Source organism: Rhamphochromis sp. 'chilingali' (genome assembly GCF_963969265.1).
Source record: "Rhamphochromis sp. 'chilingali' genome assembly, chromosome: 13".
In the NCBI taxonomy this organism is placed as follows: domain Eukaryota; kingdom Metazoa; phylum Chordata; class Actinopteri; order Cichliformes; family Cichlidae; genus Rhamphochromis; species Rhamphochromis sp. 'chilingali'.
The window spans coordinates 24,063,002-24,084,141 of NC_137940.1; the positions used below are offsets into that span (position 1 = coordinate 24,063,002).

The 21,140-nt window shown below is 42.0% G+C and overlaps 1 protein-coding gene across 1 annotated transcript; it reads left to right on the forward strand.

Moving 5' to 3' along the window:
• Positions 1–320: 320 nt before the first annotated feature.
• LOC308408303 (uncharacterized protein) lies at positions 321–5,710 on the forward strand (the record flags this gene model as incomplete). Its single annotated transcript, XM_080900506.1, has 2 exons — positions 321–1,930; positions 5,444–5,710. The coding sequence occupies exons 1-2, from the start codon at positions 1,349–1,351 to the stop codon at positions 5,708–5,710; spliced, it is 849 nt and encodes a 282-aa protein (XP_080756632.1). The 5' UTR covers positions 321–1,348.
• Positions 5,711–21,140: the final 15,430 nt, after the last annotated feature.

Genomic DNA, 21,140 nt, shown 5'->3' on the forward strand with positions numbered 1-21,140 from the left:
ATACTAGCATGCTAACACAAAGCTAGCCAAGAGCCCAGGGTGATGTTAAAGCTGAGTCTATGCTGACCCCATCCCAGCAGTCAGAGCCTGATCTATAACTGGTTTCTACCTGTCTTTCTACAAAGAATTGCGGTGGTGATTGCTTCGTGGGCTTTTATAGGCTTGTTTTTTAACTTTGCTTTGTGTTGTTTGAACATTAGAAAGATTGTATGTGTAGCAGGTTGAAAAAGCTACATGTTTATTTTTGTAAGAAAACCAATTACCCCCTTATTTTTTTGTTTATTATTGTGACTTATGTTGACATTGTTATGTGTTGCCAGACCATGGTTATATTTCATTATGCCAGTAGATGGTGCTCTTGCACTGCTGTGGAACTACCAGAGAGACTAGCTATAGGCTCTGCGCATGCGCAGCTCAGAAATAAATGAGCTCCGGCCTGAGCAAGACGCTAACTTCGGTGTCCTCTCTATTAATCCACAGGTACTGACAAACAAACTTTTATGTTACCGAACTGGTTCTAAATGTCATGTAAGTTGAGTAACAACTGTTCGGCTATATTTTGAGATGAGAGTGATGATGTTGTTTTGTGGTATTTCGTTGTAATGAGTATTAGTGTATCATCGGCATAATGCTATAATGCTACGTAGCACTATAAGTATATGCTATGACAGTGGCAACCTGCGACTTCCGAAAATGTGTTGTAGTGGTTGTTTTAGTGTTAGCCAAGCAGTACTGAGTACATGTATTAAGGGGAAAGCTTTTTGTTGGTGAAACAACGTTTGCAGTCGTCTGCCGCCATGTTGTGTTGCGTTCAAGGGACGCCATGTTCAAAAGTAATAGCGTATATGGCGCCAATGTGGGGAAAGGTTGTGTGAATGTGGTATGTTGTTATGCTTTAACCGTGAGTGTTTTGTTTAAGTTGTGAGTATGTAAAGTCATTTTGAATTAGTTTGTATTTATTTTGCTTTTGAGAGAATGCTTTTTGTAACTTCATTTTTGTTTATGAACTCTGTTATTTTATGGGAAGAATGCATGGTCTAGTGTGATTTGTATTGTGTATATGTAGAGAAATAAATGAGCTCCGGCCTGAGCAAGACGCTAACTTCGGTGTCCTCTCTATTAATCCACAGTTTGCTCATATTTGGCTACGCAGTGCTCTCTAGCCTGTGTGCCGCTTGCTGCCGGTCCAGATTCCCCTAGGTCTGGTGCCGGTAACAACTGGGGGCTCGTCCGGGATCGTCTAGTGGTGACGTGTGTGCCAAACGACCAGAACTGGTGTCCAAAGTCTCAGGGAAGGCTGCATTGAGTGTGTCATCCAGGGAGCCCAGGTCACAGTCAAAACGTCAAGATGGCCACTGTTACCCCACGGCGGTTGTTGATAGTAAAGATCCAGAAAAGACTTTGTGATTTGAGTGTGAGCCAGCTGCGCACTGTGGTTTCTTCAGTGGAGGATGGCAGTATGACTCGCAATCTTGATGGCTTAGATGAACCAGAACTGTATGACCTGATCGTTGAGTACATCAGAGGTGAAAAGTTGAGAGCATTGGAGGATGAAGGTATGGCCCAGCTCTTGCTCCTCGACGACATCGTGAGTGACCTGCTGTCAACGGACGTCGGAGGGGCTGGAGATCATCTGGCCGTGCCGCTTGAGATGGAAGACATTCCTAACCAGCAGCAGGAGTGCCCTACTTCACCCCACACTGACCCCACACATCCTGACAGACACCTGGCTATGCCAGCTGACCACATCCCCACTCTACCATCACACCCTAACAAAGACTCTCACACACAGCCCATTCTACCGCAGGACAGAGACATCTCTACCTTTCCCTCATCCGTGCTAAGAGACACTGATACGCCCACCAAGAACTTCAACATCCCAGCTTCAGTGTCACCGGCGCCTAGTGTCGCTGGGGTTTCCCCTGGCAGGGTGAGTCGTCCGTCCAGAGGATATGACCAAGTTTTGAGTCTCAGTGATGTGGCAGCTTTGTTTCCACGCAGAGAATTCAAGTTGCATGGTGGACAAATTTCAGATCTTGGCTCGGATATGTCCTACAGTAGTCTGTGCAAACAAATTGATGAGGGGTTACAAGAAGGGTTTACTGAGTGTGAAATAATCAGAACCGTGCTAAAGATAATGAAGCCTGGTACTCTCAAGGAAATGTTAACCAACAAAGATGATTTGACAGTTGATGGTTTGAAGAAACTTCTCCGCTCTCATATTCGAGACAAGAATAGTGCTGAACTCTTTCAAGAGCTAAGTAATGCTAAGCAGCAAGACAAAGAGAGTGCACAGCAGTTTTTGTACAGAATTATAGGGTTAAAACAGCGTGTACTATTTGAGTCACGACAGCCTGGTGCAGACTTTAGCTATGACAAAAAGCTTGTGCAGGGCACATTTCTTCATACACTTTATCAAGGGTTCAATGAAAAAAACAACTATGTGAGACAAGACCTCAAACCTTTTCTTAATGACTTGCAGGTTAGTGACGACTTTTTGCTTGAACAGATTACAAAGTCCACCAGTGAGGAAGCTGAGAGACTGAGGCGACTGGGTACAGCATCTAAAATTAGACCTGTGACTATAAGTGCCGCTCAGCTTGCTAACACTGACTTGACTGAGCAAGCGAAGGTTGACACTGAGCTACAGGCTAACCGTGCAGCTATTAGAGAACTGACTGCCCAAGTGTCTTCATTGACCAGACAGCTAACTAAAGTGGTGAGCCAGACTGATAGTGTGACATCTGGAGACTCCTGCTCGCCCCTGAACCACCCTCCAACACCTCCAGCTGAGAACCGGGGCAGATGTGGTGATTGTGTACAGCAAGGCAAAGTGAGCTGCCCCCACTGTTTTGCGTGTGGCCAGCCAGGACACCGGGCTATTGGCTGCCTGCGGCGTAAGGTGTCGGGAAACGGGGTGAGGTCACTGGAGAGGGGCTGCCAGTGACCGAACAAGCCGAGGAGTCCCCAGCACACACCAGTTTTACTAAGACTTCAAGTGTGGTGAGATCAAATGCACCCAGTCCTGCACCACCAGTGAAACCCACTGCACAGCTTATTGGGAACAGATGTATGGTCTCATGTGCCATCAATGGAGTACCACTTAAGATGCTGCTTGATTCAGGGGCCCAAGTGACCATGGTGTCAAGAGCATGGATAGAGAAAAACATCCCCCACATTAAGATCAAGCCACTTGAGTCCCTCCTTTCAGACCAGCCTCTGGAAATAGCGGCAGCTAATGGTACAGACGTTCCATTTGATGGTTGGGCAGACACGGAACTTCAAATTCAGAGTGTGAACTATGGGCATGTCGCCATACAAGTGCCAGTGCTTATCAGTCAGCACAACCTTAACTGTCCTATTTTAGGCAGCAACGTAATAGCTGAAATCCTAAAAACCAATAAAGAACAGAGAGGTGGGGCTGACCTGTCTGCGCTCCTCAAAGAAGCATTAAGTGTCAGCAGCAGTGCAGTAGATGCTCTAGTTTCAGCACTTCAGATGCCCACCCCTGATGAAATAGATCCTGAGTGTAGTGTGAGAACAGGGAAAAAAAGGTGTAATGATTCCTGCAGGACAGATTTGTGAAGTAAAGTGTAGAGTCAGAGAATGGCCAAGAGGTGGCCCACGACTCTTCCAACCAAATCTAGAGAACAGCTGCCCCGAGGGTTTGGAGTTGTTCCCAGCTTTGGTAGATGTCCCCAGTGGGTTGACAAAAATTGTTAAGATTCCCATTCAGAATCCTACCAAACATGACATTTTTCTCTCCAAAAGAACAGTCTTAGGTACATTGGAAGAGGTGACTGAAGTAAAACCTGTCAAGTATCTCTCCGCTGACGCAGGGTCATCAGCCCATACAAATGTAAAAGTGTGTTCAGTTCAGCTAGGTAACGAAAAGCACCAGACAGAAGTCAATGAAGGTCAGAGATGGCATCCACCTGTTGATTTGTCCTACCTGACAGAGGATGAACAAAAGGTAGTTAGAGATATGTTGTATGAACAGTCAGATGTTTTTGCCCAAAGTGACTCTGACATTGGTTGCATCCCAAGCTTGCAGTTGAAAATTAATCTGAAAGACGATACGCCTGTCCAGACATCCTACAATTCGGTCCCCAAACCTTTGTATAAAGAGGTAAAAGAATATGTTCAGAATTTGCTGGACAACGGCTGGATCAGAAAGTCCACATCACCCTACTCATCTCCGGTGGTGTGTGTCCGAAAGAAAGACAAAAGCTTACGCTTGTGTATTGACTTTCGGGGCCTTAACCGTAAAACCATTGCTGACCGCCACCCACTACCACGCATCCAAGACCTGCTGGATAATTTGGGGGGCTATTCATGGTTTTCAATACTCGACCAGGGTAGTGCGTACCACCAGGGCTTTGTTGATGAAAGCTCAAGACACCTGACAGCATTCAGCACGCCGTGGGGGTTGTACGAGTGGATCCGCCTCCCATTTGGCCTTACCAACGCCCCAGCAGCATTTCAGAGATGCATGGAGGGGGTCCTTGATGGTCTGAGGGATGAGTGCTGCTCACCATATTTAGATGATGTGCTTTGCTTTTCCAAGACTTTTCATGACCATGTTGATGATCTGAGGCATGTGCTTTGCCGCCTGCGAGAGCATGGTGTGAAGCTACGTCCCAAAAAATGTGAACTGTTTAAGCGTCAGGTCAGGTATGTTGGGCGCTTGGTGACCAGTGAAGGTGTCCAGATAGACCCAAAAGATCTCGAAGCAGTGGAACATTTGAGAGACCGAGAGCCAAAGAACGTGGGAGAGGTCAGAGCACTCCTAGGGTTTCTAGGTTATTACAGGACATTCATTCAGGACTTTTCTAGAATAGCGAGACCACTGTTTAAGCTTATTGAGAGTCCCAGTGATCCTAGCCTGCAATGTAGCTCAACTAGAGCCAAAATCAAGTTAAAGCGCACAAATGGTGGTCAGCTTCCTTCCAAAACACCAGTGCAATGGACCGCAGAACATCGTACTGTGGTGTCACGTCTGGTGGATATGTTAACCAGTCCACCTGTCCTGGCTTACCCAGATTTCAGTTTGCCCTTTGTGCTACACACAGATGCATCAAATGAAGGCCTGGGGGCTGTGCTTTATCAGCAACAGGGGGAAAAGCTCTGTGTCATTGCTTATGGTTCCAGGACACTCACGCCTGCTGAGAAAAATTACCATCTCCATTCTGGCAAGCTTGAATTCCTTGCCCTGAAGTGGGCAATTTGTGATAAATTTAGGGATTACCTCTACTATGCACCCACTTTCACAGTGTACACAGATAATAATCCCCTCACATACATCTTGAGCACAGCAAAGTTAAACGCTGTGGGACATCGGTGGGTGGGCGAATTAGCTGACTTCCATTTCACTGTAAAGTATAGACCAGGCAAGTCCAACACAGACGCTGACACGCTCTCCCGCTATCCATTGCCACTCCAGGAACACCTCATGGAGTATACTGAGACACTGTCCCCAGAAGTGGTTTCTGCAGTCTGGCAAGGAGACAAAGCCATGAGAGACGGTGATGTACCATGGGTGGCTGCACTGCACTGTGTTGATGACACACCCCCTGAAGGTGCCCCTGTCATCACCCCAGAAAACATCAGGGCTGCGCAGAGGGAGGACCCCCCTATCTGTGAGGTGATAAATTTGAAAAGGAGTAGATGGAGTCCTAATAGTAAAGATAAGAGACAGCTAGGACAATAGACACGTAGGCTAGTACATGAATGGAACAGACTTGTACTTGAGGAAGGAATACTGTACAGACAGACTGGACAAAGAAAACAGCTGATTCTACCCAGTAAGCTGAAGCAAACTGTACTGAAACACCTGCATGATGATATGGGACATGTTGGTGCTGACAAAGTCATTCAGTTAGCAAGGGAGAGGTTTTACTGGCCTTTTATGCAGCGTGACATTGAGGACTATGTCATTCGCCAGTGCCCTTGTATCAAACAGAAACGGCCAAATGTCCCAGAGAGAGCACCAATGGGCTCGATAACAACCAGTGCCCCCTTTGAACTCATTTCGGTTGACTATTTACATCTAGAACCAAGTAAAGGTGGCTTTGAGTACATTTTAGTCTTGGTAGATCACTTTACCCGTTTTGCCCAAGCTTACCCGACTAAGAATAAATCTGGCAAAACAGCAGCTGAGAAAATCTTTCTTGACTTTATCCCGCGTTTCGGGTACCCTGAAAAGCTGCATCATGACCAAGGCCGGGAGTTTGAGAACAACCTTTTCCAAAGACTCAAACAGCTGGCAGGAATAGGCCACTCTCGAACAACCCCCTACCACCCACAGGGAAATCCTGTTGAGCGTCTAAATAGAACACTTCTACAAATGCTACGGACTCTTCATGAGGAGAAAAAGGCAGAATGGAAGGATCATTTGCCCCATATAGTCCATGCATATAACTGCACAAGACATGAGGCAACGGGCTATTCACCTTTCTTCCTCCTTTATGGAAGAGCCCCACGCTTGCCTGTTGATCTGCTTTTTGATTTAAAACCTGAAAAAGAGTCACAGTCCAGACAGGAGTATGCACAAAAGTGGGCTGCACGCATGCAGGAAGCCTATAAAATTGCTTCAGAAAACAGTGCAAAGTCCTCTGCAAAGGGGAAAAAGCATTATGATCAGCACATCAAAGGCATCGCACTGCAACCAGGAGATCGAGTGCTTGTCAGAAATCTCTCCGAGCGAGGTGGTCCAGGCAAACTACGTGCCTACTGGGAAAAGAAAATTCACAGAGTTGTTGAGAAGATTGGAGATGGACCTGTATATAGGGTACAGTCAGAAACAGGAGACAAAACCTTTCGTGTCCTGCATCGAAACCTCCTGCTGCTTGTGACTGATTTGCCGGTAGAGCAAGATCAGCAGGGACGTCAGAAAAGACAAACACAAAGACTGGGAGAGACAAACCCCAGTGAAACAGTGGAACATGAGTCTGATCATTCGGATGAAGAGGAAGGGTACACATACAGCCTGAGAACTATACCTGTGTATCAGTGGAGGAGAGTTAACCCCAAAAGGCCTCAGCCGAGACCACACAGTGAACTGAGAGCTGTAGCTCCTGAGTTTCAGCCAATAAGACACGAAATGGAATCAGTGGAAGTGCAGCAGGGAAGTGCAGTCCCACCAGCTGTATCTACAGAACCAGCAGATTTCCCAATGCCTGTTGTTTCATCACCAACTGTGGAAACCCAGGAGGAACCTGCAACTGAGGATCTTATGGAGGACACAGGGTCGGAGAGCTGTGTGGATAACAGGGACCCTGCCCCAGAGACACCAGAATGGGATGTGCCACCAATACGGAGGTCGACCAGAGCTGTGAAACCGAGAGAGGTTTTTACATATAGCCAAATGGGACAGCCTTCATATCAGCTCTGGAGACCTGGAGCAAACATGATGCTTGCATATGTTCCCTGCCACATGCCACTTTACCCAGCTGTTCCTGACTGTTATTACCCCACACCAGTATGGACATGTTAGACTGGTGACCAAAAGACCTTTTGACATTACTCCTGGAACTGTAATAGTTTTGACTATTAGACTTTAAAGACTTTGGGCAAATGCCATGAAGTGTGTTAGTTTGGTTCCAGATGTCCGGAGCCATCTCTTAAAGCAGGGGAGAGTGTAGCAGGTTGAAAAAGCTACATGTTTATTTTTGTAAGAAAACCAATTACCCCCTTATTTTTTTGTTTATTATTGTGACTTATGTTGACATTGTTATGTGTTGCCAGACCATGGTTATATTTCATTATGCCAGTAGATGGTGCTCTTGCACTGCTGTGGAACTACCAGAGAGACTAGCTATAGGCTCTGCGCATGCGCAGCTCAGAAATAAATGAGCTCCGGCCTGAGCAAGACGCTAACTTCGGTGTCCTCTCTATTAATCCACAGGTACTGACAAACAAACTTTTATGTTACCGAACTGGTTCTAAATGTCATGTAAGTTGAGTAACAACTGTTCGGCTATATTTTGAGATGAGAGTGATGATGTTGTTTTGTGGTATTTCGTTGTAATGAGTATTAGTGTATCATCGGCATAATGCTATAATGCTACGTAGCACTATAAGTATATGCTATGACAGTGGCAACCTGCGACTTCCGAAAATGTGTTGTAGTGGTTGTTTTAGTGTTAGCCAAGCAGTACTGAGTACATGTATTAAGGGGAAAGCTTTTTGTTGGTGAAACAACGTTTGCAGTCGTCTGCCGCCATGTTGTGTTGCGTTCAAGGGACGCCATGTTCAAAAGTAATAGCGTATATGGCGCCAATGTGGGGAAAGGTTGTGTGAATGTGGTATGTTGTTATGCTTTAACCGTGAGTGTTTTGTTTAAGTTGTGAGTATGTAAAGTCATTTTGAATTAGTTTGTATTTATTTTGCTTTTGAGAGAATGCTTTTTGTAACTTCATTTTTGTTTATGAACTCTGTTATTTTATGGGAAGAATGCATGGTCTAGTGTGATTTGTATTGTGTATATGTAGAGAAATAAATGAGCTCCGGCCTGAGCAAGACGCTAACTTCGGTGTCCTCTCTATTAATCCACAGTTTGCTCATATTTGGCTACGCAGTGCTCTCTAGCCTGTGTGCCGCTTGCTGCCGGTCCAGATTCCCCTAGGTCTGGTGCCGGTAACATATGCATGTCCTCATTAGAACCTTCATTAGGGATTTGTCAGTGTGTAACCTAAGGCTTATATTGTAAAGTGGTAATTACGTGACAGTGTCTTTCGGGGGCATGTTAACGAGTAATGCAAAAGTGACAAAACAAATAGTGCTGCAAATTACTTTTTTCTGGAGAGTAACTGAATAATGTAACATTACTTAAAACTGATCAATGAATGATGTAGTCTCCATCAGGTATGACTGCTTTTAAGATGTGACTGATACATATCAAATTAATGCACATGGATTTCTAACATCCTTCTTCTATATCATTCTGCTACCCAGAGTTTCTGAAATCGTTGCCTGTAGGTATAGTACATCCTGTACAAATCATGATAAATTAAAAAAAGGTAAAAAAAAACATTTCTTCTTGCAGTGTGAGATGAAGGTTTAATGCTAAATATACATTATAGGCTTGGATATTGCAGAAATGTGGAAAAAGTAAAGCTTTTATACAATAAAATATGAAAAATTGTGCACATCTGCATTTTGTTGCTTTGTGTCTCACCCAGCTGAAAAGCTTAGCTTGTAATGAAGTTGCCAGTTGGCTTCTGTGTTGGACAATAAATCACTTGGTCACTCAGAAGAAATAAAATCCCTCTGGTTTCCAGTGTGCTTTTGTAGCATAAGCTGTGTTCGTTTTTTAGTCAAATGCTGGTGAGAGCTTATCATGGAAAACAGAGAGTATGACAAATGAGTCATGAGAGACATTACTGATTAAATCAATTGTAAATTGCTTGCAGTATATAGGAACAATTCATTCCACGAGGGTCAAACATCACACTTATACTTTATCCACTTCCTCTGTGACAAATAGGACATTTGGCTTGAGTGTATTCGATTAAAAGAGTGCAGCACTTGGGAGTGATTAAAGTTTGATGAAGCATGCATCTGCTCACAGACAAAAATGTTGTTTTGGGGTTGTTGCACTGGTGCTTCTGCCCAAGTGACACAGAAATACAGAAACGCAATACTTGCATTGGCAAAAATCTTTATTCATACAACAGAAATGTCTATTTAGTGTGAGTAGTACCAAATTCAAGATGAATACTTGTGTCATTTTTCTTTTAAGAGGTCAAGTGTGCTTTTTTTGTTCAGATTATGTTTTACATTATACTGCAGCTTTGGTGTAGAAGATATAAATCTATGGTTGGAAGATATGAATTTGTCTGTCGGTTTGTAATATTGTTCATATTAAAAGAGTACATTTTTCTTCATTAAATTTATTGTCATTCTAAAATTATCATTAAGTATTTTGGTAAGACACAAAAAAGAAGAAGACAAGCAATTTCACAATATGCAGCTAATAAGATCCTAAGCTACTATCTCTAAATCAGGCCCCCATGAGAATATGTACAATAAAACTTATAGCACTAAAAATTGGAAAATCAGCGTGACCATGCTTTTTTTTTTTTTTTTTTTTTACATTTAACTATCTGTATGCACTACTGAGGTGTTTTCACCTTTGGTATGGAAAAGATAAGATTTCTCATCTCATCTCATCTGTCAGTGTCCGGGACCCGGGGGTGTCTCTGTGAATTTCACATTCCCGTGGCAGCGTGCTAGGTACTTGCTCGGACGTTTAGGGTTTTTTTCACTGTAAAAAGAAGTTTTCTTCTCACGCAGTGTACAGCAGAGGCTAATGTTTTTGTAACGTTTTACGGAATCAAACTCAAAGTAAGGTCAGTATTTCCATGCTTTAAATGCTGCACGGCGATGCTCTCTCCCACACTCGATAAATCATCCATTGTTGATCTGCAAACGTCTGTTACCACGAACGCCGCACACGCTTGCGTCATTGTCATGAGACACTCTCGCAAACAAAATCATGGTTTAGTAATGCAGTAACCGAGTGAGCTTACGAGAAAATAACAGTAATCTAATGACCTTTTTTGCAATAGTAATCCCTTACTTTACTCGATACTTGAAAAAAGTAATCGGATTAAGCGTACATAAAATATAAACTATAAAATAGACTTCTGGTCCTCCATAAAAAACAGCTATATATGACATGTTTGGCAGATGATCATGAGTTTCAGATGCAGCCAAAGTCTTCTTGTTTCAGAGTTTGCTTCATATTAAATCAGTGAATCTGTGACACCAGGAGTGCAGGTCAATTCCTGTGACGGCACAGACAGGAGTGATGTTCTTATTTTGAAGCCTCACAGATTTTAGCAAGACTGAAGTAATGAACAATTGTGCTGTTTGAAAGGTCAACAAGTAAAAGAAAACAGAAAAAAAACAAAAATCTGTTTACCTGAAATATATTTTTGATTTTATATCAACATTTTGGTTTCACAGTGTAATGTTGGCTCACTGATGTTGTCCTATAAACTCATACCAAATACAGTTTAAAAACTCTTTCTGGTATGAGTAGATGTTACAGTTAGGCAAGCAAATGTAAAGCGGGAAGTAAAAATTTGAATATTTTATAACTATTTGCAAAATTTCAAAGACTTTTAACTTTTAACAAAGTGCTGTCGCTATGTTGCTTGTAGTGTAACTCATCTGCAGTTTTTTTTATTCATTTTTCTTATTCAGGGAGAAATCTAGGCTGTACAACCCACATCTTCTGAGTATGTCTCATATGAGTGGAAAGTTCTTCTCTTTGAGAAAAGAATAAAAATCTAGCAGTGAAGCTGATTTGAAGTGCTCTGCTTAGCGAATTAAAAGTGCAACAAACTGTTTGTGATTCAGTGCTCTTTCCCTGATGAAGTTAACTATTTTAGCAACAACAAAAGGGTTCATTTTTAGAAGTGACTTACACCACACTCCCTTGGTGTATGATACATTGAAAAAATACGAATTACAGTTCTGGGTTCATTTCAGTCACTTTATTTTGCAGCTGCTTGAAAAATCCAGTATATTTCTCTGGCAGATTTAGATGGTCATCGGTTGCACCACCTGCCAGTTTCCTCCATTTCGGCCCAACCTATAGGGGTAAACGGGGGTAAAATGGGGCAACAGGGAGTGTTTTGTTACCCTCGTGAACAAAATACTCCCTGTTGTAGTCCCTTTCATTGCTGCCAGCTCCTCTGTAATCTCAAACTCTTTCGCTATCCCACATACAAAGAAAACGGGGCTGTGCTGTGGACATCATAGCTCTTGTTGAAAGTCAAGAAGAAAAAATACAAAATTTCCACTTTGTTTCAACTTAAATTGCAGATTTCCCACAATGTCCTTGATCCATATGCCCCTCTCATGGTTAGCCTAGAGAGGGGCATATTCTCAAACGTTTCTTTCTTCTCCGGGAATATTAGCACAGCAGTGTTCACCAAAACTCCCCATCAGAGAATGGCTTACTGTTTGTTTGTGATTTTGTGGGAAATTACAAAGCTGGTCCTGACTGCTTGGATGTGTAAAGCTTGGTAAAAAGTCCTGCAGCTTTTGAAGCTTTCCTAGCAAAGGTTCAGATGTCTACTCCCGCTCTGTAACAGTCAGGTTCTTGTATTTCTCTGCGTGTTTAGTCTTATAAAGGTGAGGATTCAAAGGATTCAAATTGTAATCCTCAAAAACACCAAACTGCTCTCCACAAACTAAGCACACAGCTTTACCTCTGACCTCAGCAAATAAATACATAGAAAACCATGTCCTGCTAGAAACTCCACATTCTGTATCAGTCTTTCTGTTTTGAATGTGAGCTGACATCTATCAGGTCTAGCAACCTCACATTTCTCAAAAATGTTGGCTGCACTGCATGAGAAGCTGCATTCAGTTGCACACAAGAGCATTTTCTACATTTAACAAAAAATAGCAGTCCTCTTCAAAGTAAACGCAAAAATCTTGTATTGTGAATTCCCACAAAACGGCAAAGAAACCCATTAAGCCATTCTCTGATAGAGTTTGTCTGAAGACTGAAATGGGACAAACTGAATGATGTATAATAATTTATTGTCAAATCCTAATTTTGTATTGATCACACACAGGCTAATCAGTAAAAACCAATGGGCTGGATGTGGCCTGATGATGTCCAGGTCTGCTGTAACAGGGTTAAAGTGAGACATACACATATGCAAACGTACTAGATAAAAAACAAACAAACATTAGAACTAAACAAAAAACTGTTTCACTGATTTTTCCACGATGTGTTAATTATGTAATGACATCATGAAAAATACAAGTATGCATATATATTAGTAGTTCCCATTTTTTTTCTTTCTGGAATTCCTGAAACTACTACTACTTTAGCAGCTGAATAGGTACACAAACCACACACCAAACAACAAAAAAGGACTCCGGTTGACTCTTCCTTCAAAGCTGCGGCAGTAACATCAGCAAATATTCACTCAGCTTCTGTTCATTTTATACCTAGTTTCCTGAGCCCCACCTGTATCGGTTCCTCTTTAAGTTATAAAGATTGCTTACAATCAAAGTCACCCACATACACCCACTGAGACCATCCTGCCAAACAGCATGCTGCCAGTTGGTTGAAAATTCTTAAATCTGTGACAACCGAAGCTAAATTTGCATACAGCGCTTTCCCCAGTGCAACGCTAACTGAATGAAGACAGATCAAGAAGATTTCTTTCCTCAAAAGGGCTTAGTGTTGCAGCCTCAAGAAGCGTTTGACTGCAATGAAATTTAGCGCATGTATTGTGTTCTGTTTGTGATGTGCAGCTCTTTATTTGCTGCAAAAACTACTGTTATAGTACTTTTCATGCTACCCCACAGGGAAAACACTTCTTTGTGTGTCAGGAATGAGTTTGACATAAGTGTGATTAATGGTGCGTAGTTGTGCTGCTGCATACTCACCACCCTGTTATTTGAAGTGCTGCATGGATGCACATAGCGTAAGAATGCTGAACGTATACACCATATGTAAGATGACAACATAGTCTCTGGTTTGCTGTGCACGATGTCAGTCCTGCTGGGCCAAGTGAACCAGTTATATATCAGTGCTAGTAGATTATCTGTGCTTCAGTTGTCCCATAGTTAGTTATTTTTATTGTAAAGCACTCGACGGTTTTTCTGTGCTTTGCTTATTATTTTTAATGTCTTTTGTCTTGTCTTGAAAGATTTTCTATTTGTTAGCACATAAGGGAAAATGAAAGCAAGCTTCATTTTGTTATGTACAGTACAATCCAGAAAAAGTGTCAGAAATAAAGTGGAGAAATCAGAAATAAATATTTTAATAGTGAATAACTACTGGCTCGGACCAAAGCGTGCTTGGATGAGAGTTGGCATATCGAGCTGGGGAGAAGCTTCAGACAAGGGACTAATTGGTTTCTTTGGGACATGTGGCAGGGTGTCAACTGAAAGGTTAAAAGCGGCCATCAGACAGCACACGAGTGACAGTCTTTAAGAAGCCCTCATCATCTCCCATTCACATCATGTTGATCACTTCATCAATATCACCACAGGTGACTCGAGAGAAGCCAATGCCTTCAGATGCCCTCCATGCGGAAACTTTCCTTTGCTGTGGCAACTTTGCAGCCAGTTCACTTTTAGCTCATACATCTGAAATAATTGCGTGTGGCATCAAAAAGATCAAAAGGAAACAGGATAAAAGTTCGGAGCAGATGGATTCAGAAGCCAGCAATAATGCAAAAATAATAAAGGATGCACAGCTCTAAAGGAGGGTGTTTACTGACTTGTTTGCCTGTGCTTTTGGAGTGCATGCAAGTGTGTGTTCACGTTTTCCTTTCATGCATCTCATAGTCGGAGTGAACGAGATGAAAGCCGTGTTTGGATGTGCTCTTTGTTTAAATGTAATTCTTGATTTCCTTTGTCAAGGGGGAGTCAGATCGCGACCCCGTGCTTCTGTCAGTCATCTCTTCAGCCCGGAGGGGAACAGTCTGTCTTCATCATCCAAGCCTTCCATCTACTGCTGTCCTTTTGTTTCAGACTCTATTCATAGATCATGAAAAGAGAGATGTTGTGCGCTTGTCTTTTGCCTTCTTTAAACCTATTTTTGTCCTTCTGAGGCTTTATTAAGTTGTCATGTGAAGGGGCTTGTAGTCTCTCATGGCGTATTCAACCTTGAAGCGCAATAATTATCAGGACACATGCATACACACGAGGCTACAGGTGGGTCGCTCTTGTCACTTATCATCAACAAACAAAAATCAATTAATGATCACGCGTCTCTCTTATCGAAGCAGGCTAAACAGCCTGACACAGCAGCGCTCCAAAAATGTATTTATGTGTCTGTTCGCACACGTGTTCGTGTATCTGTGAGTGCATCTGCCCGGTTGCATGATATGCCAGTGTGAGCCATGTACAGTATCTGCTCCCGGAGTACTTAGCCAGAGGAGCTGTCTGCTGTTTGAATAAGGGCAGTCAGGCACTAAAGAGAACATTCATCAAGTACTTTCGCAGCTTACACCTGTTTCTGCTGGCTAAGACAGGCAAGCTGGGACGGCTGTTGTGCCACATCACTCTCTGCGCGCTCTCTCTCAAGTGTTCCTGTGTGGGCTACCCACACATATTGTTCCTGATGTTTTTCACATTAGCACCCTGCAATGACCATCGTCACTTATGGGTAAATAAAGCTAACCTGACTCGGTGTGACAGTGGAGCGAGTAAACGAGGACACTGTTGTTTTTAATGTCCTTATATCATAAATTCAGCCGCACCTGCAGCGATGATGTGGTCCAGAACAACATTATAGCATGATGTTGTTATAGTTGACTTGTGCTGTGGAGAGGGAGGGTGTGACCTCACACACTGCCAGCGGTTTCGTAAAGTCGTTGCCAGCAGCAGCAGCGGCAGCAGGCATGGATGCCTTCTGCTCAGTCTTGTACAGTAGGCTATAGCACTGCTTAATTCCCTGCTAATATGACAGATGTGTTCTAATCATGATAAAGAGCTGGCTTAGCTGTGTGAAGACCCACTGGTCTTACTTTAGTGCTTAAAGCACTCTTTCCTTTTTCAGCCATGCTGCATCACACATAATTGCCTTACTCTATTCTGACATGGCCACTCGGTGGAATTAGACCTTTCTAGCTTCACGTATCACCTTCCTTATCTTGGCGTGGTGTGTGTCTCTCATAATTTTACAGCATTCACTTCAGTTTGCTTGAAGAATATGTCCTTAAATGGACAGACTGGGCATTATTAGTGTTATCCATCAGAGGATATGCGTCACTACTTCATATCTTCTTTCCAACCCTCTCAGGTTTTGATATTACACTCTTATCTTCTCCTCGCGCCTGTTGTCTGCCGTAGTTCAGGAGAAAAAAAGAAGACGAAGAAAAAAAGAAAGCCTCCCCACTCCTCTCGCATGCAGTACACATTCACAGCATTATCGATTTCCTTTAAAATTGTATTTGCAGTAAACAGGAAGAATGTAGGCTTTAATATTTCCTACTCTCTGCAACACCTGGTTTGGGTTGCTAGGTAACACGTTGCATGGCAGTGTTTGATGTGTGTGTGCTCTTTGCAAATGGCTTTGATCCTCAGCATACTGACAGACTCTCCACAGAGTTACCTTCCCCTGGTAGTTTTGGCACCTCATCACACTGCGGAGACTAAAATGTATCTGAAAGCTCCCAGGTGAAATGGAATACCTAGCTTGTTAAGCAAAGTAGAAAAGGGAAGCTGTCCAGAAAAGTTTTAGCTTTAAACTCTTTTCATTAAGAATTCTACAGGACAAGGCAGGGAGCCTCCGAGTCATGGAGCCACGCGGGAAATGGACAGAGAAAGAAAACAGCGCCAAGTTATTCGTTATTCTTTTTTTCATTCAACTTTTACAAGAATTCCTATGTGAATTACAGCATCCCTACACGTATATACTGTAATGGCTGCATAAAGCATCAAAATCACCATAATGAGACGCTCCTTAAAAAGGAGCACGATGCGAAATCTTCAAAGTTATCTCCCCCACAGCAGTCCTTGCGCATTATTTTACTTTTACACTATGACATTTTATTTCTTCGCAGCAATAAATTCTCTCTCTATCCGAAGCACTGAAAAATTACAGACAGCGAAATCAGTCAAATTTAGTGCTTAAAAGCACATTCATACACATTATAGCATCTGCTTTGAGGCTGATGATAACATTTTTACTGGAAACCATTCTGGAGATAAACAAATCCTTTTAGTGCATGATTTACAACAGATGTTTATTCAGGGTAGGTACACAAATAGGTTCATAAAAAGTTACCCGTGTCTTACTGAGATTGTGTACAGTGGCGGTTTTCACAAAGATGTTTTTGCGTAAAATTGTTTCTTTACTGTACACCAAAGTGGGCAAGCTGAAAGGTATCTTTTGGCCTCCGATGACACAAATGAACTCTATTTTACATAATAGCTTACTTTTAATGACTTGGCAACATACCTTGCTGCATTGAACTGCCATGTGAACTAACTTGAAAATTATAGTTGCAGGTGTGCACACTTTGAAGTCAAATAACTGAGGCTGAAATTAATCAGTATGCACATGTACATTTGGACAAAGTGAGACAGAGCGAGCGAGAGGGAGAAAGAGGGCGGGGGGGAAGGGGATGTGCTCTGGCTGGCCCTGCACATGAGTGCATTTCAGGTTGTGTGAGGTTATTACAGGTTTGATTATTGAGTTCCACAGGGCAATTGGCTCAAATGAGGGCTGACAGCTTTGGAGGGCAGCAAACAGCTGGAGAGCTCGTCTCTGCCAGCAGCCATATTAGAACCATTCCACTCCCAGGTGCATCAGCTGCTATGATCTCTGATTAAGGCATAACTAATGAAGAGTTGATGAAAGTAATCAGGTGCCACTGCATTTGCAGATGCTTTCAAGATGCTGGAACTGTATCTTCACAGCTTTAGAGGGAAGAATAAAGCCTAAGAGGAGGCGTGCTATTAATGAGTCTATATTTAGAATTTAAGGTGGAGCTCAGGCACTGAATGCATTCCTTACAAGCTCTTCAAATATTCATTTCAACATTAAAGGCTAATTACAGCACAGTGAGCTAATCTGAGCAGCTATTTAAATAAGTGGCAGCATGCTTATTATACAAATATCACATCTCTTTATTTATTAGTATACATCTATAGCTAGCTGGGACACAGAGCAGTCAGTCTCACTGCTCTGTACATCTCTGTGTGAACTTTGTAATCCATGTCTCTGTGTATACTATATAGACAAAAATATTGGGAAATACCACTTCTTCCCACTGAATTCTTTGAATTCAGGTGTTTTCAGGCCTTTTGCCTGGCCTAGCTATTCAGTTTGCCTTTGCAAACATTCATTAAAAGATGTCACCATTGCAACAAGACAGTGTCTAAAATGTAAAGTGTTAAAGCTTGTTGCTTTTTACTTGTGAGAGTTGATCCACAAAGTTTACATTATTTTCCTTGACATCAACAGTGAAATGCACTCATCTCCTCTACTACTCTTTATACCAAGCGTTGACAGTTTGTTGAGTTTTCAGAGAGCATGGAAGCTACTTCTGCTGTTACACCCCCTACTGTTTTTATACGTAATTATTTCTAATTGGCTCTTGTCTCTCCAGAATATTATTATCTGACTTTAATAAGATCATGAACATTTGTCCTTGTGCATCATTTTTGTGATTTTTTTTCGTCAGAAAAAAAGGTCACTGACGAAAATGATGTCTATATAGGTTAAAGAAATTAACACTGGTGTGTAAGAACTGCCTGTGGTCTGCTGAGTAAATAACTCCTGGCATTAACATCAGCACCGTTAGCTTCATGGCATGGGTTTCCAATAGCTGAGCAGCTCCCATTGGCCTAGTGTGTAGGTGGTGCAGCGCTGTTAAATTTTGACACTATGAGAAAGTTCTTTGGTGTTAGATTTGGCTGAGTCCAAGTGCATGAATGATTTTGAGCATTATCACTTGCTGTGAACTGATGTCAAAGCCTGTAGGAAATGTATCGACATATTATCTCTTTAGTGCAATATGTAAAAGCAACCACTTACCGTGGCAAAATAAAATTTGCCCTAATGCTACGCAATTTGTTTGTGTTCGGACCCCTGAGCACCTTGCAATTGCATTTCACAATGGTTTTTTTCTTCCCCCTTACTCTTTTTTTGTGTCGGCATGGGACCTAATGGAGAACTGTGCAGAAAGGGATGTATAAGGTGTTTAGCAGCTTCAAAAGATTTGTGTAATTTCACTTGTTACTTCCAGTGTGACTTTGATGTAAGCGACTCCACAGACATCCTGTCTTTTGGTAGGCAGGGGGCCTATACACACACTGAGATTTTCAGGTTTCATTTATCATTTAATTCTTTGGAGATGTCTCACCAGCCTGTCACCTGTTGTGCCAACAGTAAACAAGAATGAATGATGAATTACAGAATTCAATTAGATGACAGCAGCTGTCACTGAGGCTAGTTAAACCATTAGCAGTGCTAATCTTGTGAAAGTCTTGCAATCTTTTTTTTTTTTTTGCAGACCTGCTTGTGGTCTAGGCTCCTGTTGACAAATGCTACATCACCGTAGAGGACAGGAAGCCGGATTGCATCTCAAGGCTGTTTCCATGTAATATTCATTGTCATCTGAGAACACTGCAGCCTCAAGTTTTAGATCAAAAGCATTTCTATTCAGCAACAAGGGAAGGCACTTGAGTGTGGAGGAGGAATTCACAAAACGCCTCGGTCTGCCTTTGATATTGCAGCCTTCTTTCGGACCTTTGCCAGTTAAGGAACAGAGTCCATGTTTCTCAAGCGTGTAACAAAGAACTGCATGTTTAGGGAGTCAAAAAATCGATATTCATAGCGTTGTATCAATAAGGTCTGTCGTAAAGCAGGGCCGCGTTTTTCCAAGTTCTGCGCTTCACTTCACTGAGAAGTTATGAACATCACACTATGTGCACATGCAGCAAAGCCATAGTTTTTTTCTTTCTTTCACTGACATAGAGTTTGATGCCATATCCCCCCCCCTCCCCCCGCACAGCTGTGCTACCATCCATGCAACAACTACAGTGATGCAGCTTCACATAGAAGTGTCATGAATACCAACTCAAACTGTTAATTATCATTAATGAACAGCAGCGATCTGATCGTGAACTCATGGGAACTGAAACCTTGTGGTGCTAATATGTCACATCACAGAGGAATTAAAAGAAACACACTAACAGGTGCAACACAGATTGTGTTTTTGTTTCATTATGAGATAAAAGTGTTGTCAGCAACACAACCATTGTCCTCAGAGTTCTCTCGGTAAGGTTCCACCTTTGTATCTGAGTATGTACAAAACTATCTAACTTCTCCTTTGTAGTAATTACTAACCTTTTGTCTTTCACTTTTGGCTAAAATTTCTTTAGGAAATTTCTTGATTGCACAGATGTGCACGTCCTGCAGTGACAGCTTGAAATCCAGTCTTCTCATCACATATCCATTCATGATTTGCCGTACTTGTGCAGATATCTACAGTTCTGGTGGTTTTTATCAGGCCTGCGGCACTTATTCGCTTTGCTGAACAACTGACTTGTTTGTTAATTTAACATGTTATTCTTTTGATTTTCATGATTTGACTTTATAAGCTATATGTTTATTGTGACAAGACAAAATGATCAATTACAAGTACTATTTGCACTTATAACTACACTACAGGCATGCATGACAAGATTTCACTAAAAACTGTTGAGCAAAACGTATTTACGAACAACGACGCACATGTAGAAAACATGTAATGTCACAAAGTTCATGTAACATACACATAACATCACTTTTTGATTTGATATCAGCCACTACACACAATATATATAATTTGTAAGGATTTGAGTGTCATTAAAACAATTCCTAAAAGCTATATAGATGCTGATAATCTTGGTACTCTAGGCAGTTTATATGGTAAGTTTCATGTAGATTGATTAACATGTCTAGTAGGAGTTAGGGAAGAGACATACATTCATACACTATGATCATTACAGTGAGATTTAGCTGCCTCTGCTGCTGCTGCACAGAACAGAAATCAATCTAAAGGGAGATACAAAGTGCGGTAGCCAGTGTGTGGGCACGCTCACCACTCACATTTTTTATTACAATTCACTCACAATTGATCAGGAGCTCATCTAATTAACACTCAGAGGACATCGCTAATACAAAAAAAAAAAAACAGCATCAGGAAGTGCTGGCACTAGAGACGAATACGCTCTTAAGTGTCATTGTACAAAGAGACACCAGCTCAAAGCTCAGCTGGAAGATCAAATGTCTCAGTCCGATAATTCCATGCAGGAATCCTCTATTTAGAGCAGTTTTCCTGTTTTACATTTGTAATTTGTATTTGTTTAAGTTATTGCATATTTAATTCATTATTCTTGCAGTAATGATGCAAATGGCCCTTTTATGCAGCAGTGGTCAGCGAATTAAAACAACCTTGACATCACTGTAAATCTTCACAAGGCCATGTTTAAGCTCAGGGTGCACACTACATGTTCCTCCTCACCAGAGGAGAGTTGCAGAAGGCACTGCTGTTGGATTTCAAAGGAAATATCTATTTTGAGATCCAACACTAAACCGATTCTACAGCAGTAAACACAAGTATTTCGCCTTTCTGAACAGCAGCATAGAAATTACGTATTAT